The sequence below is a fragment of the Cnephaeus nilssonii genome (genome assembly GCF_951640355.1).
Source record: "Cnephaeus nilssonii genome assembly, chromosome: 3".
In the NCBI taxonomy this organism is placed as follows: domain Eukaryota; kingdom Metazoa; phylum Chordata; class Mammalia; order Chiroptera; family Vespertilionidae; genus Cnephaeus; species Cnephaeus nilssonii.
This window is the reverse complement of record NC_137074.1, coordinates 66,274,970-66,291,459: the sequence shown is the minus strand read 5'-3', so window position 1 is coordinate 66,291,459 and position 16,490 is coordinate 66,274,970. Positions and strand designations below refer to the sequence as shown.

The following is a 16,490-nucleotide window of genomic DNA, read 5'->3' as shown; positions in this document are numbered from 1 at the left end:
TCTTGCAGTAAATGGTGTTGGAAGTGATCTTTTCATTTCCCTGAGGGCAGCTTCCCCTTCTGAGGGAGTAAGATTGAACTGGGGTGGGCTGAGTCCTCCTCTCTGTTTCAGTGAGTGCCAGGCGGGTGCTTTGATCCCTTCCACTTCCTCCCAGAGCCCTCTCTGGCAGGCCCAGGTGTCCGAAGGGCCTGGGACTGGAAGGATAGGTTGGTTCATATCTGGGATCAAGACAGGGTTGGTTTTCATCTTCCCTTCTCCTTTGGAAAGCACCAAGATGCAAATACCTTGTCCTGGGTTTTGACTACTTGCGAGTCATAGAATTTTCCATAGAGTACACTCTTTAGCCCAGGTGGTGTGGAAAGACCTGAACTTTGTGATGAAAGCATTTGGAGGGTTTGGGGAAAATGGCACTTATGTATACACTACTCTGTTATCAGAGGTGGATCTATCGGTCATCACACATTTTAATGATAAACATAACTCCTGGTGCATAATAAGGTTTTAACAAATATCTGTAAAATAATTGAATACTTTGAGGCTGGTCTTTTCTGGAAGTCCTTTAAATATGGACAGAAAGGATACAGCCAGATCAGAGGAACCTGCAACCCCACTATTCCAACAAAAACTCTATCCATGTGTTCAATTCTTTTTTGCCTCACAATTTAACTTAGCTCTGTAGATTTTTTAATAATGAGTTTTATAGAAGACACCAGTGAAGAAGAAGACAAAAATAAGGAAAGAAACTTCTAGTCTTACAGGGATTCAGGCTCTGAATAGATGAAACAAGAAACAACAGGGGTGAAAAGTCAGGTGTTAAAATTAAATAAAGATAAAATATAGAGCTGTGGGTGGTCAGAGGAAAGAGTATTCAGTATAGTATACTAGTAATAGGAAAAATCTTTGCCTGGGAAGTAGGACATAAACTGACTTTGAAGCAGCGGTGGGATTTGAATAAAAAGGTTTGCCTTTCTTTACTTATATTTGTGTCTTATTAGAGTCAGGAGCACAGTCTCTCCTTGCCCCATTCAAGATCTGATTAGTGCTGAGAAAAATGGGAGCTATCTCTAAATCTTCCCTCCTCTGCTCCCATTTCTGTCCCATTACTGTAAAATAAGTTAATTCACACTATTACTGCATTTCTGGCAGCTGCATGCAGACACATCCTTTAATATTTTTCTTTATGATTAGAAAAATATCCTCTTAGTGTTAGAAGGAAGTCCCCTCTTTTTATAGTTAAGAAACTAAGGCCTGGACAGGTGGGAGGACAACCCAGAGCTCCCCAGTTTGGGGGAGCACAGCTCAGCCCACTAGGCAACCACACACCATCAATGGCCTCCCGCCCTGATCAGTGCCCCAGGGTCATGCTCAGTTCAGGCTTGGTTGATATCGGGAAATTTACAAGGAGCATGAGTAGAGAGAGGACAGGGATGAGTTGAGAAGTGTGATTATCAGGTTGTAGAAGACTCTGGAATTATGGTGATGCTCAATCCTTTCCCAAGTGCCTTGCAAAAGACCTCTTTGTAGGAAAGGGGGAGCGACTAAGAGCTGAGGCATGCTCAGATCCAGTGGCTTTCAAGTTACTTTTTGAATGCAAGATGCTGACTTGGAAGAGAACAGAGTCACAGAAATTTAAACAGAATCTCCTATTCTCTGAAGACTTCTGTGGAGTCCTGGGGCTCACCTTTTTCATTCTGCCTATGCCCTTCCACCCCTGAGAATAGCTGTAGCCCTCGTTACCCAAGGTTGTCCTACTAATGTCCACATTTGAATTTATTTGTTGCCAACGGTCGATTTTCCTCACCTATTTTTGCCCTTTTCTTATACCTCTCTTACGTTCTAAAGAATTTGTTCACTGACTCAGGGATTATTTATAGGTGCTAGTATGAACGTAAAACAGAAACCACAGAGCCCACAATAGCTGCATAAAATGTGCCTCCGTGAACTTCGGCTCTGTACACTTGAGACCAGCATGGGGGAGGGGAGTTTTCTGATGTATTTGTGACTTGAGGGTAAAATTTAAATCCTCAGCCTCATTTTTTAAAAAAAATCAAGAACAGGAATATTTAACTAAGGGGTTGCATCCTCAACCCCTTAAAGTTGTATACAAATATTGTGTGTGTGTGTGTGTGTGTGTGTGTGCATGTTCAGTGATGAGGATATACAGCTTTCATCAGAAATCCTGAAATCTGTAAAAAGGATCAGCAATATATACAGACATTGTAGGTATTTCAAAGCACTCCCAAAGGACTCTTCTACTAAAAAATAATTTCCTTTCATAATTCCTCAAATTTCATTATAAGAACAACTTTCTTTGGTTAAGCATTTATACTAATATGTCCCTGATAAAAGGCATATACTGTTTCAGACAGGTAATACTGTCACATGGTAAGACTCAAACAAATATAACTTATCATGTTATATTGAGAAAATTTGAACCCATCAGCTTCCACAACAGTTCAATATCCAAGTGAAAATTTCCAGCATAAAACGCAGAATTCTGGGTTTCTGCCTTGCTGGAAGACTGATGGGTACCCTGGATTACCAGGTACATCAACCAGTGGTTTCTCTGTATACCGTGAAGTTTTTTGTTTCCCTTTGCTCCATGTATTCAGGATCTGTGTTAAATGGTTTACATACATTAGATGTAATCTTCCTGTTTCTGGGTGAAAAGTTAAGCCTCCAAGTTCCACGCTCAAGGTCATGGAGAGAGGAAGAGATAGAACCAGGATTTAAATAATTGATTATTTGACTCTTGCTTTCACACTGTCCCCTACACCATGTTAATGTCTTGTACAGTATTGCTTGCCACCACCCATGCCTCCTTTTGAACTTGAGTCAATCTTAGCCGAGTGTCAAAGTTATGGTTCCATGTGAAAGAATTCTGCTAAAAACAAGACGTTAATGGAGGATAAGATACTAGGATGTGATTGGCTTCACAAATCTCTTACTATTTTAAAATACCTAAAATTAAGACAATGCATGGGTTAAAACAGGAAGTTGAAAACACAGGTGCGAATATAGAAATAGTCTAATTTGTTAATTGTTATTGGGCTCACTCATCTAATTTGTGGTTTAATATTTCCATACCATTTTATTGGTACCTGCTCTTATGAGTTACATTAATACTCAAACACATTTCTGTTTAGTTCATCTCAATTCTGATTGTTTAGGGCAAGGGTCTACAAACTAACCTCCTGTGGTACCTCAGACATTACATACCAGGTAAACAAATGACTATGGCTGTATTATTCCAATAACATTTTATTTACAAAAACAGGCAGTTGGCCAGATGTGGCCCATGGGCCATAGGTTGATGACCTCTCTTTTAGGGGCACACGTAATTCTAGGAACACTGAAGAAAAGATGAGGGAAAATAAATAATCAGAGCATATGAAGAAGTACTCGGTAGAGAAGGGATGTGTGTATGTGTTATTTTCCCCACATGGACATTTTACTCATATTTTATATAGGACATATTACTTAATACACATACATACCATAGAGTAGAGTACATTGCAAGTACATGGGAAGAACACTAAATTGGAAGCCAGGAAATCAGATTCCAGATAAGGTTCTGCCACTAACTTGCAACATTACTTTGGACTAATGAGCCAAAAAAGATAGTGGGAGTAGGATCTCCAAAGATCGTTCTATTCTATCATTCTTTGATGCTATGATTTTTTTTTTACTAAGATTTAAATGCAAATTTAAAAAATATATGGACTCAAATGATATAAAAATTATATAAAATTTTGGCCTGAGATGTACTGATTCAACCCATGTTTCCAGCTAAGCCACCAGAGCCAGAAAGTGAAAGGACACTATGCAAAGGACCCATTTAGAGGCATGGAGTGAGCAGAACATACAGGCGCCCACCTGGAAGGCTAGGAGTGAGGAGGTGGGCCCACAAACACGTGTGGAATGAGTGGGTTCCTTGTGACTTCAAAGGACAACCGTGTGGACATTTTATAAGAAGAACCTGGACAGAGGAGCAAAAGCCGTTGTGACCAGGGAGCCCCGCCTGCCTCTGAGCACAGCAGTCCATTTCCAAAGCCACTTGGAGCCAAATATGGCCCTTCCCTTCTCAGAGAGTGGTTTCAGGATCATTGGTCGGTTTTGGATGTTGAATATTAGCAGGATCTAAGAAGCTCTGTGGTTTACAAACCATGTTCTGCAGACACCCCTGTAGAAAGGGCTGTTGTGTGCAGGTGGCGGTGAGGGTGGGACAGGTAAGCAGAGCTCCCCACCCCCCAGGTTTTATGTGTTGGTGTGGAACACATGTTGGTCCACTGCTTCGTTAGGAATGGGAAAACTCAGCCTCAGAGGGGTGTGTATGTGGACGTGGCTTTTGCAGGGTGTGAGAGGAGATTCTACTGGACACCGAGAAGCTCATATTCACATTCCGGGGCAGGTGGATGCTTAGCGGTGGAAGGCACATGGAGAAGTGAATATTCAGTCTCGGTTCCTCTCAGCGACTCTCTGGGCCTCCAGGCCTGGCAGGGAACGTTCTCATAGTACTGCTCGGTAGAGTTCCCTGATGGCCTCCTGCCAAGGACCCTGTGATCGATGAGGGTGTAGCACAGCTCCTCTGCAGAGTTCTGGTCAGTGTTGTCCTGCTGGTCAAACGAGAGCCATCATCAAGACTTGGCCTCTTGTCATTCTCTTTACGCTTCAGTCTCAACATAGGCTTGACCCTGGGCAAAGTCTGGCTTCCACAAACCACATCCCCTGGCCTTTTTTCCTGAATGGCTGCCCCTCCCTACACACCTAGCCCAGGCAGCCAGAACACTCAAATGCCTGGAGTATTCAGCCTTCCCGGGCCCATGCTCTCTGCCCCTGTTCCAGCGGGACTCCTGGCCATTCCATGTAATTCCCAGTCTCAGGACCCTGAGAGCAGCCCCTTCTTACAAAAGAGAACACTGTCATGACACCTAAATATGACTGGGTTATGATATTTAACCACCCAGTCCAGATAATATAAAGGGAAACGACGGAAGAGAAGGTCTCATTCAATGAAATGTCAGGAGATTAAAAGCAAAGTGCACAGAAAAGGAGCAAGGATTTGGGAGTGAGGCTTGGTTCTGAATCAGGCCCCTGCCATCTCAAAAGCTGTCTGGCTTTGGGGAATTTCACTTAATCTCTCAGTTTTGTCATCTGTAAAATGGGGAGGGGGGCGGACCAATCTAAAGGGTTGTTGTGGCTGTTATGTGAGATGATGCGCGCAAAGTGCTCAGCACACTGCCTGGCATGAGCTAAGTGCTCAGTAAATATTTGTTTCTTTCAATACAACAGAGGTGCTGCTGCTTCTGCCCTCAGGCCTGCGTGCATCCCGGGGCTTAGAAGCACGAGCACCTAATGGCTTTCTCTCATGTCTAGGTCAGAAGGGGTCTTGCAGGCCAACTTCTCCTGCCACTTGGAGTGTCTACATTTTTTTTACCATCAACTCAGAAAAGGCTTAGAGGTGCTCATATTACCTGCTGGATAGCAGAGGATGTTCTTCCACCTGAGAAAGAAAATACATCCAATGAATTTCAGGTCATGGGGAGGTTTGAGGGGGGACTGGATGTAAGCAACCAGAGAGCCAAGCTACAGCTGGGATAGCCCTTATCAGGGCTACAGCTCATCCTCATCCCTGGGGAATGGCAAGGCCATTGAAACAAGACACATCCAGAGCTGTGCTCAGGCTGAGAGATGAGTGGAGGGAGGCTTATTTGGTGGGTTTTCAGTTAAGAAATCACACTTCCCTCCCACCTGCCCTCTCATCTCTTCTTTTGCACACAAAATTCATTGCATGCCTACTCTGCACCAGGCATTGAGGAGACAAATAAGCAGACACTGTCCCTGTACTTAAGGGGCTCACAGGCTAGCACAGGCAAGGGCCTACGAGAGACCCACAATGCAGGGGAGGGCTGTAGGTGATGGGGGAGGGTGATAGCGTGGAGGCTGGTGCTCAAGGAAAGCTTTGCAGAGGAGAAAACTCTTAAGCTGAACATTCCCACTCCTGAACCTGTTGCGGATAAAAACAGAAGCAGGCCAATTTTTCAAAAGCATTTGGCCCTGGCCATTCAGCCAAGAGGCAAACAGACACACTTGCTACCCCTTGCAAACACACCAGCACAATAAGCAAATTTGAGCTTTCACATGAAAGCCTCATGATACCACCCTACCCAGAAAGCGGGTGTGGCCATGTTAGCCACCTGATCGTACGTGTTTGGATTTATTCTTCCTCCCTACTGACACTCAGGAGGCTCACAGCTCCATGAAGTCCCATCGCCCTGCTGGGCTCCCCTGATTATCCTACAGGAAAAGGGTGTGTGAGTTTCAGCAGAACTGGCCTTGTTTCTACCATGTTTTTCTCTGATGCAGATTAGGGTTTCCTAGGAACCACAATTCCCCTGGGTAAAGGGGCCAGGGGTGGGAGGGCTGTATAATTCACTCACACACCTTACAGGGTTAGTTTCTAAGATTCAGAATGAATGAGCTAGGCTCTCCTCTTTAAGCCCAGGAAGGCGAAGGCAAACTTGGTGTTTCTTCTTTAGAAATGCAGTGGCCTGTCCTCAGGCCTATACTTCCTTATTTTCTTTCTTACTTGTGATACCATTCACCACTCTCTCCTTCTCGAATCCTTTTCTCTCCTTAACTTCGGCCCTGTTCTGTCGCCAGAGACCATTGCATCAACTCCTAGGTGGTTTTCCAGCACCTGCTTTTGCCATTCCTGACCACAATTTGTGCTCTGCACAGCAACCTGGGTGATGTCTTAAATGCCCCTTGTTCAAAGCCCTGCAGTTCTCAAGACAGAAGCCCCATTCCTAAATGTGACCACCAGGCCCTGCCCCTCCTCTGTGCCCAAGCTGGCCTTCTTGCTGCTCATCCTGAGTGCCTCAGACCTCCACCTTTTGCATTTACTGTTCCCAGTTAACCCCTTCAGCCTCCAAACCTAGGGACTAGCTGGAGCATATGGAGATCAATAAGCCAATCCCTGCTTCAATGAGCTCACAGTCTAGTGGAGAAACAGAGCCATACAGGAGGACAAATTGCAGCAAAAATGTGTAAGTTTTGTACAGAAATATGCCCACGGAGCTCTGAGAACACAGAGAAGGGGCAGTTTGAACGTGTAAGTCTATTAAAAGTGAAAATGATGTGAAAACGATAACTTACCTTCCTTTGGGAAATCTTGCCTGGCTTTAAAAATGTGTATCTTTTTCCTGCAAAAGAGAAGGAAAATAAATTGCTTGTTTCAAAATTCAGAAACTCTCAAAGGAAATGATACCTTCTATAAAAGTTTATTTTTAACTTTTTCATTTGTTAAAATTATAGGCCTTTTTTATTACTTGCTTCAGCATAGAGAAATAAGAGGAGAGAAAAAAAGGAAAAAGGAAGGAGACCAAGTAGAATCTAGTTTTTTGTTTTGTTTTTCTCTCTCTTCTTCTCCCTTTTCTAAGGCTGATATAAAATTGATTTAGAGGTGAAGAATTATGGTGATGTTAGAGTAGCATTTTTGGAGATTTTTTGACAAAATATTAATTTCTTTCATATGATGTGAGTTAAGGAGCCATTGTTACTTCAAATCCCAGCCTTAATCCCAATCCATGATCTCTAAACAAACAAATGAACAATACAGAGATGTCCAATATGAGCACAGAGGTAACCACACTGTATAGATGACCCCCTGGAAAACACACAATGTAAATATAATAGAAGCCCTATCGTCTCAGGAGTCAAGGACAGCATCTGCTCTAAGGAGAATGACCATATGTCCTGGTTTGCTATGACAGTTTAGTTAAATGTTGTTACCAACCACTTAGTGACCCTTAACTATTTTTAGCATCGCTGTCACTCTCAAAGGTTTCCCAGTTTGGATAATGACTTATGTGATCACCCTGGTTATAAGTTTTCTGTGCGAAGGACAGAAATGTGTGCTGCACATGGAGACTCTGGGATTTGCCGTGTGGGTACGTGGTCTTTCTCTGCACTGGTAGCCAGTTTCATCCTTGCTTCTGAGGCTTTCCCATTGGAGGAGCATGTAACACCCAGGAGACTCTTGTTCCTGTTTTTTTTTTAAGCAAACGTGAAACATCGCTTTCCTGACTAAGTCAGATGATCATCAGGGCTAGTGACAGGCTTCCGCTGTGGCCACAGACAGCAGGGAGTTCACAGGTAACTTACAGCAAATACCACACTCAAACCACACGTAGGGAAATAACTCCTGAAAACAATACTCCACTCACCATGGGAGGCAGAAACACCCTTCAGCCATGTGGCGGTCCCAGCACCTAAAATACCGGAGAGATGACACAGATCACAAGGTTGGTTTCTACAGCTTTGTTAGGGTCACTATCTTCCCTGTGACATTTCTGTGAAGATCTTTTTTTTTTTTTTTCTTTCTCTCCAAAAGAGCATTCATTCTTGGTGACTTGGACACATCTATCATGCTAGGATGCCTTTGTCCTTTCAGGACATTAACTGCCCTTTGGAAAGATGAAGATGACACTATCAACTCCTAATTAAGAAAGAAGCCTTCTTCTGTGTTCTCAGGAAAGGAAAATGGCTCTCATTCTCACTTCCAGTGAGTTACCTGGCCCCTGGTGATGATGGACACACAGAGTTATCTCCAGAAAAGGCGTAAGTGTGTGGACATTTTAGAAATTGCTTCCAGGTATAGGTTAGTTAATACTTACACAGGATTCCACTGCACTCTGAATTTCCTCTGGACCCACTATATTATAATTGCCTGCTCGCTTGTCTACGTATATTCCACAGTAGACTGTGAGCTTCATCAATGTGGGGACTATGCTTAACATCATAATATATATCACCAACATATGTCACACTACCTGGCACACAGAAAATATATTTTCAATAAATATTTGATAAATAATTGAGGAACTAAGAACAGAGCAACGCTAACTGGCTCAGTGGATCATCAAATCTGCTTTGTTATATTCTTTACGGTAGAAAGGCCAGATCTCCCTGCAGGCAGACATCTAGGCTGAAGTCTAAAGGACCCTCTGGGCATCTTTCTGAAGATGAGGTGCAGTCAAATCCCACATAAACACTGCGTGTTCCAGTAACACTATGTAAAGACTTCTGGAAAACACCACCCAACAATATCTTCCCCAGTGAGCTTTCCCAGGAAGTTTCCCAGAAAGGGCAGTGGAGGTGAGGCTGCTGCACGTGACCTTGGCTGTGGGCACTAGGGTGGCTGAGTGTTCTAGGGTGAATGTACCATCAGAGCCTTTGGGGCTGAGAGTCATGGCCATCGTGTTTCCTTCTCTTCAGGCTACATTCAGAGTACTTTAAGACATTTGTTTATATCTCCTGTTTCTGTGGCTAGAGACACACCAGAAGAAAACCATCAAATCACACCAAAGCTAAGAAATCAGATTCACAGGAGAGATATGGGAGTGGGATGAAAAGAGACTATTGATTTTGAGTGACTGGCTCAATATCTCTGGACTTCTTAAACCACAGTTTCTTAATCTATAACATGAGGATACTAACACTGCTTACCTCATGGAGATCAAGTGAAGTTAAATATAAGCTAAAACTATTTCCCCCACTCAATGTTTCTGCAATATATTCTTACATTTTAATGAAGATGTTTTGTTTTGGGATGGGTTCAGATAACTCCTGTGAAGGAGGCCAGGTGAATGTCTATGACACAAGACCATGGGCCAGCAGTTCCAGGTTCCAGTCTCTTGCACAAAGCTTGCCTGGCTCCCCAGTCTACCCAATATCTCCCTTGTTATAATGTTCATGGCCCTCTGTCCTGTTTCATCACTTGGACTGCATGCATTAACATATGTCCTTAGCTTACAATGGAGAAATGCATACTATTGGGGGGAATCTCTGGGACCCTAACGCCTAACCCAAGATTTGGCTTAGTGGTTGCTTTTTAATTGATATTCTTTAAAACCTTGTCTTGAAATCATGGGGAAAGTGCAGATGACTCTACAGGCCACAGAACAACTGGCTTCGGCACCCTTTGGGATTCTTGGACTCTGGGAACTATTTCCATATATTAGTGATTCCTGGCATTCAGAGGACCTGGTTAGAGAGGACTGATGAGGATGTCTTGGTTTAACAGCATCCAGGTAATCACACATTTTTTGCTCTACAAATTTTCCAACAATTGTAGTGATGAGGGGGATATGGTCATTTCAGAAATAGAACCTTAAAGCTTAAAAATGAAATGTCTGGGATGCAACTTGAATGCAAAGGTACTTGAGGTAGACAAGCAAAGAGACAATAGAAAATAGGGGTCTTCTAGTTGTTACAAGTTACACTAAGATTCTAGCAAAATGGCACATCTCTTGTCCAAAGGTTCAAAATGATTTTGTCTTTTGTCTTGTCTCCTCATTTACTATCATTACAACTGCGGTTGGGTCTAAGCAGGGTCCTCTATGGTGGGGTAAGTGATGCCCAGGATCTGACTGACTTCCCTCTTCATGGGCAAAGGCTGCGAGAGGTTCTGCTGGGTTTGCTCTGACCTGGATGTTCTCTGCTTGAGGTTTTGATTTCTCAGGTCCCAGGGTATCTCTTGAGTGTTCTGTTGCCACCTAAAACTCAACATACCAGGACCGAGTTAAGTATTTCCAAGCTTCCCACCTCTCTTCATAATTTTTCCAACTTTCCTTATTTCTGCTATTTGTGTTGTAACCCCAGATCACCTCAGCTTCCCCTTTTTGCCTTCACTTATGCCTTCCTAAAGCCTACACCACAATCTTTGATCTGACGTTCTCTCCATTGCCATAACAAGAGCCTGTCAATGTTTTCTATGCACAACCAAGCCCAAATAATTTGTTCCCAGATGTCTGGAATTCTCATGATGACCCTGAGACTTTAGAAAGGCTTATCTGCTTGGTGCAGTTTTAGGGATTATACACAGGAATGGGGGAGGACACTGGTTTTGTTTTGTGTAAATTGCCTTCTTTCACAGAAAGCACCAAGACAGAGAGAATGGGATATAAAGGGGGAAAGGGGTAAATTAAACAAACAAACAAACAAAAAACCCACACTAGCCAATTTGGCTCAGTGGATAGAGTTCTGGCCTGCAGACTGAAGGGTCATGGATTTGATTCTGGTCAAGGGTATGCATCTCGGTTGCAGGCTCAATCCCTGGCCCAAGTTGGGGTCCCTGTCCCTTCTACTCTCTCTAGAAATCAATGGAAAAATACCCTCGGGTGAGAGTTAACAAAAACAACAACAACAACAACAACAAAACCACCAATAAATTGTTTTATTGTTTGAATTGGGTTTCTGTAAAACTATCTTTTCATTTGCTGGGGGTATAAATAAAAAGAAACTAACAATTAGATACTACTTACTATATGTTAGCTACTTACTATATGCTATATATATATATATATATATATATATATATATATATATATATATACACACACACATACACATTATATATACTAGTTATTATACTATACATACTTACTACATATACTATATATACTATGTATACTACTAATAAAGGTATATAATGTATATAACATATACACTTTCTATTTAATCCCAGAACAAATCCACTATATATATAATGATTACTTTTTTTACTAAAGAGGAAACTGAGGCCAAAAGTTTGGCAACTTGTCTAAAGACCCCCAACCAGTAAGTGGGAAAGGATGGGTTTGCTTTTGGCTAATTCCTGTTTTGATTTTAATGAAGATGATAGTCAAGAAAAGTATATTCTATTATTGAACCCTACTATGTATCAGGCACTATGCCAGCATCACACACATTAGAACCTCCAAGGTGGATATTACAGTATATTACTATTGCCATTTGAAATGAGAAAACTGAGGTCCAGAAAAGTTAAGTTCTCTACCAATTTCAATGACCCCTGTTTACCTGTTGCAGGAAGTGTGGCAGACATGACCTCATAATGGCAAGAAGCTTGCTATTTATTTTGAATTTAAATAGTGATTAAAATGGTGGCAGTGTTGCCAGACCGGGGTGGCTCAGTAGTTGATTGTGGACCTATGAACCAGAAAGTTATGGTTCAAACTCCAGTCAGAGAACATGCCCAGGTTGTGGGCTCAATCTTCAGTGTGAGGCATGCAGGAGGCAGCTGATTGATGATTCTCTCTCATCATTGATGTTTCTACCTCTCTCTCCCTCTCTGATGTCAATAAAAATATATTAAAAAAAGAAAAAGGTGGTAGTGTCTTAAGCTTCTTATGGTGCATTAGAGCTCAGGAGAACATCCCTTCTTGGGCCTCAGAAAGTTGTTCTACTGCATAGACCTCCCGTGATAAAGTCCTCTCCTTTAGGCTGTTTTCACCAGCTGCTCACTATGATTTTCAGGAGAAGGCCAAACCTATAAGGAATTGAAGTTGGTGTCTGATACATAGCAGGCACTTCATGCTTCTCAGTTCTTATTCAATTCCCTTCCCCCTCCTCCAAGAGCAGACCTCTTTTTCTATTTCTGACTACATTGCCCTGACCCATCTCCTCTGGTCTTTCGTAGGGAGTCTGCACTCACCTGTTTTCCCTCAGCAGAGAGTTGCCCATCCTCTCAGTCCTCCCGGTGCCTTCCCCTCAGCCTGCCTTGCTCTCTGACAGGGCAGCTCCTGACAGAGATGGGGCTGCGTGGCTCTGGCCACCGGTGCAGAGCGAGCTAAAAGGAGAAGACTGTCTCTCTGCAAAGGGGAGGAGCCCGAGGAGAAAGTCAGAGGTGCACACGTGCACAACTTCCTAAAATGTCAGAGCCTGAAAGAACCAGCCCATTGTTCTTAACAGAAGTGTTGGTCAATGAGAGCTTTGAGCCCCTGGGGAAGCCCCATCTGCAATTACAGACCAGCCATGCAGTTTCCCCATCAGACACCTAAATTTATTAAACCATTTTGCAGCCTTTGAAAAATGAGAAGCGGGGGGGAGAGGGGGTGGATTTGGTTTTAAGACAATAAAAGTTTAAAGCAAATTAAAGTGAAGCTACAGACCAGTAGAAAATAATAGTAAGACAGTAGGAGAACCAAGATGGCAGCATAGGTAAACACCTATATTTGCTGCCTCTCACAACCACATCAAAATTACTACTAAAAGGCAGAACAACTACCACCCAGAACCGTGGGAAAGCTGGCTGAGTGGAAGTTCCACAACTAGAGAGGGGAAGAAAACACAGTGAGACTGGTAAGAGGTATGGAGGCACGGAAAGTGCTGGCACCTGAATGTGCTGCTCTTTTAATCAGGAGGGAGATACAAGCTCCAGCTGCTCTGGACTCCAGTTCTGGGTGAGACTGTGGGGGACCCAGGCACATACGGGGACAAACTGGACTGTCTGGCATTGGGACAGGAACACGAAGGCAACTTTCTCTTAGAGGGGCTCGCAGCAACCATTGTTCCTGCACCAGGGTGCAGGACGTGGAGAACCGGGGACTTCTCCTGTTCAGGGCTGACTGGCAGCCATAGCTGTTTGCTCCGCCCTGGTGATTCCCAGAGACCCCACCCCACCCAATTTACAACCCCACCCAAGCTGAGCGCATCAGCTTTTGCATATGAATGGCCTGTGCTTTTGCTTAAAACCTGTCAAACTGCAGCTGGGTCAGAGAGCCCCAGAGCTTCCAAAAGAAGGCCCAAAGCCCGGCCAGCCTTGTTTCACAGCTGGGCCTCGTCTGGGCACTTCCAAACCCCATACAAAGAGGAGGAATCTGTATATATCTCTGTAGCTCCTGTTGGGCGGCCCCAGACAGTGGCTGACCTTGCACCTCCTTGGAGATCCAAGAGCCAGTGTACCCAGTGGTCAGAGTGAGACCATACCAGATTACAATTCTTCACATCCATAAGAGACACACTCAAGGGGCAGACTCAGTGAGCACCAAAGCCCCACTGAAGCAAGTCCTGCCCCATAAGGGTGTCTCCTGTGCAACAGATCTTCCAGTGTAGACACAGCTGGCAAATAAATACATGAAAAGATGCTTAACACTATGGTCATTAGGAGATGTAAATCAAAACCACAATGCAGTACCATTACATACCATTAGAATGGCTAACATTGAAAACAAAAACAAAAGGTGTTAATACCAAGTGTTAGCAAGGGATGTGGGGCATCTGGAAGTCTCATGCCTTGCCCATGGCAAAACAATGTGGCAGTTTCTTAAGAAGTTAAACATAGCCTTACCATACAATTTAGCAATCCCACTCCTAGATGTCTATCCAAGTGAAATGAAATACGAAGACCTTCATGGAACTTGCATGCAATGTTTATAGCTGCGTTACTTTAATTGCTTCACAAAAAGTGATGGCTTTAGTGTTGCATCCACACCAAGGAATACTGCCCAGCAATAAAAAGGATTGGACTACTGATGTATGTAGCAACATGGCTGAATCTCAATTATGCTAAGTGAAGGAAGCCAGACAAAGTCTACTTTTTGTGATATTCAAGTCAGGACAAGGCAAGACTGGAGGGACAGAAAACATATCAGGGGTGGCTAGGAGAAGGGGTGGGGGAGGGGTTGACTTTCAAGAGGCAAGAAGAAATTTGTTTTGTTGTTCTCCTGTATTTTGTGGTAGTAGCTACATGACTGCATGCATTTCTCATAATTCAGAGAGCTATATACCAAAATGGTTGCATTTTTACTGTATATATCTCAATAGACAAATGAGGTTAAAAAAAGAAATAAACTTGGAGACAAGAATCATTATATATTTTTTATTATCTTTATATTTGATAGTTGGTTCCAGTTTGGTCACTCGCTCATTCCTCCCTTCCTTCAACAAATCAATTTTGAGCGCGTACTGTATTCTGGGCATTGTGGGTTCAATGGTGAGCAGAGCAGATACCAGCCTGCCCTCATAGAGCTCCTTGAAATAAAATAAAAGGAAATGCAAAATACTTTATTGCTGGTTCTGGAGTAATATAGAGGTCATACCCACAACAGTCAGGAGCAGTGTGGGGAGGGAGCTTAGCAAAAAGAGTGTTGGAGAAACTGGGGTACTAGTTGTGCCATACCAGACTCATCACGCATCACTCTTGCCCCCGTAGCTGCTGTCTAGACTTGAGCCTGTCTCTGTGGAGGATTTCCTCAGTTTCCTTCTGCACTACCTGGAGGTCAGCAGCAGGGAACCAGACTTTCTCAGCATTGTGGAGGAAGACAAAATGGACATGGGAGCTTAGCCAGTGAGTAGGACTGTTGTTGACTCCTCACCAGTATGTATTAGTCTGTCCCAACCCCTGGCTGTGGCAGCTTGAGCAAACAGCATATACACTGTCCCATAGGTGGTTCAATTAGTTCCAAGATTGAGCAAAGGTTTTTGTGAAGGTTTCAAATGTACTGTATTTCTTCCATCATGCCATATTTTAAATGGGTACACAGAGCACTTGCTATCAATTATGAGTTGGTTTTGAAACAATTCATTATCACACCAACTGGGATGATTACTGATCTCTCCATTCTTTTGGGGTGACTCTGCAAACAGGGGACAGGTCCCATTCTATTCCAACTTGTGTTGCTGTTGAGTGTAGCTTGATCCCAGGCCCTGGTTGGGGCGAATGCAGGAAGCAACCAATCAATGTCTCTCTCTCACATCATTGCTTCTCTCTGTGTCTCTCCCCCTCCTTTCCAGTCTCTATATGACCATGTAGCAACACAGAAAGTGTCTCCACTAGCCAAAGCATTGCCATACTTGTCATGGAAATCAGGTGTCCTTTTCTGGTGGACCTGCCTTGCCATTGTTGGCTGAATGCTTCGAACTGGGAGAAGCCTTAGCGCGTTTTTTGGCCAACGGAAACATCTAGAAGCTGAAGACAACACTGAGGCAACTGCAGCTGCTGGTTGTTGGAACTTGGAATCAAATGCCCTTGGGGAGAAACCTCTGAGCAAAGGTTTTTCTTGGGTCCAGAGAGTCAAGTCATAGGGGTAAGTTATTGGAAATTAATCTGCTTTATAATGTAAGGATAGGCTGGGATTGCTCTCTAATTTTCAAACTTCAGTTATACTCAGGCCACTAGGTGGAGAAGCTGAGCTATGGAAGTCTTAGCTACTAATCACAAAAATTTCCTATGATTGTGTAAGGTGGCAGGAAAGAGCAGGACTTTTATATTATACGTATTTATCACTGCGAAACCGACTCTGGACTAGATAATCTACCTCCTCTGCCCAAATAAAAGTATAGCAACACATACGCCCCACACAAAGAAGCCAAAGTAACAAATCTTTGAATATTACATTCTCTCTTTATTCTCCTCAGTGTGTAAGCATACCCCAGTGCCTAACACTTAGGAGAAACTATATAAATTGAATTGGAAATAAAAGCCTGGATGTTTGCAAGCAGATGATGGTGAAATTAGAGGAAGGTTGAGCTGGAATTTTTAAATTTACTTAAATTTAAAATTTTTAAATTTCCTATCCTTTTAAATTTACTTTCCTACCCATTACCGTAGAGGATCAATGGCCAGTGCAAATTGTTTTGCTATATCTTCAAGGTTGAAGGATAATACATACAATCAGAATAACCATTTGCTGAGAGCTTTCTATAAT

At 43.1% G+C, this 16,490-nt stretch overlaps 1 protein-coding gene and 1 pseudogene across 2 annotated transcripts; both read right to left on the bottom strand.

Moving 5' to 3' along the window:
• Positions 1-4,370: 4,370 nt before the first annotated feature.
• Positions 4,371-12,525, bottom strand: GCSAM (germinal center associated signaling and motility; the record flags this gene model as incomplete). Its single annotated transcript, XM_079766967.1, has 6 exons — positions 4,371-4,616; positions 5,475-5,503; positions 7,159-7,205; positions 8,229-8,273; positions 10,491-10,559; positions 12,497-12,525. 6 exons carry the CDS (start codon positions 12,523-12,525, stop codon positions 4,371-4,373), a joined length of 465 nt encoding a protein of 154 aa, XP_079623093.1.
• A 2,863-nt stretch (positions 12,526-15,388) lies between these two features.
• LOC307094789 (cytochrome c oxidase subunit 7B, mitochondrial-like) lies at positions 15,389-15,744 on the bottom strand (annotated as a pseudogene). Its single transcript has 2 exons — positions 15,578-15,744; positions 15,389-15,462 (listed from the first exon to the last, which is right to left on the bottom strand). The product of its transcript is annotated as a cytochrome c oxidase subunit 7B, mitochondrial-like (transcript).
• Between the last annotated feature and the right edge of the window lie 746 nt (positions 15,745-16,490).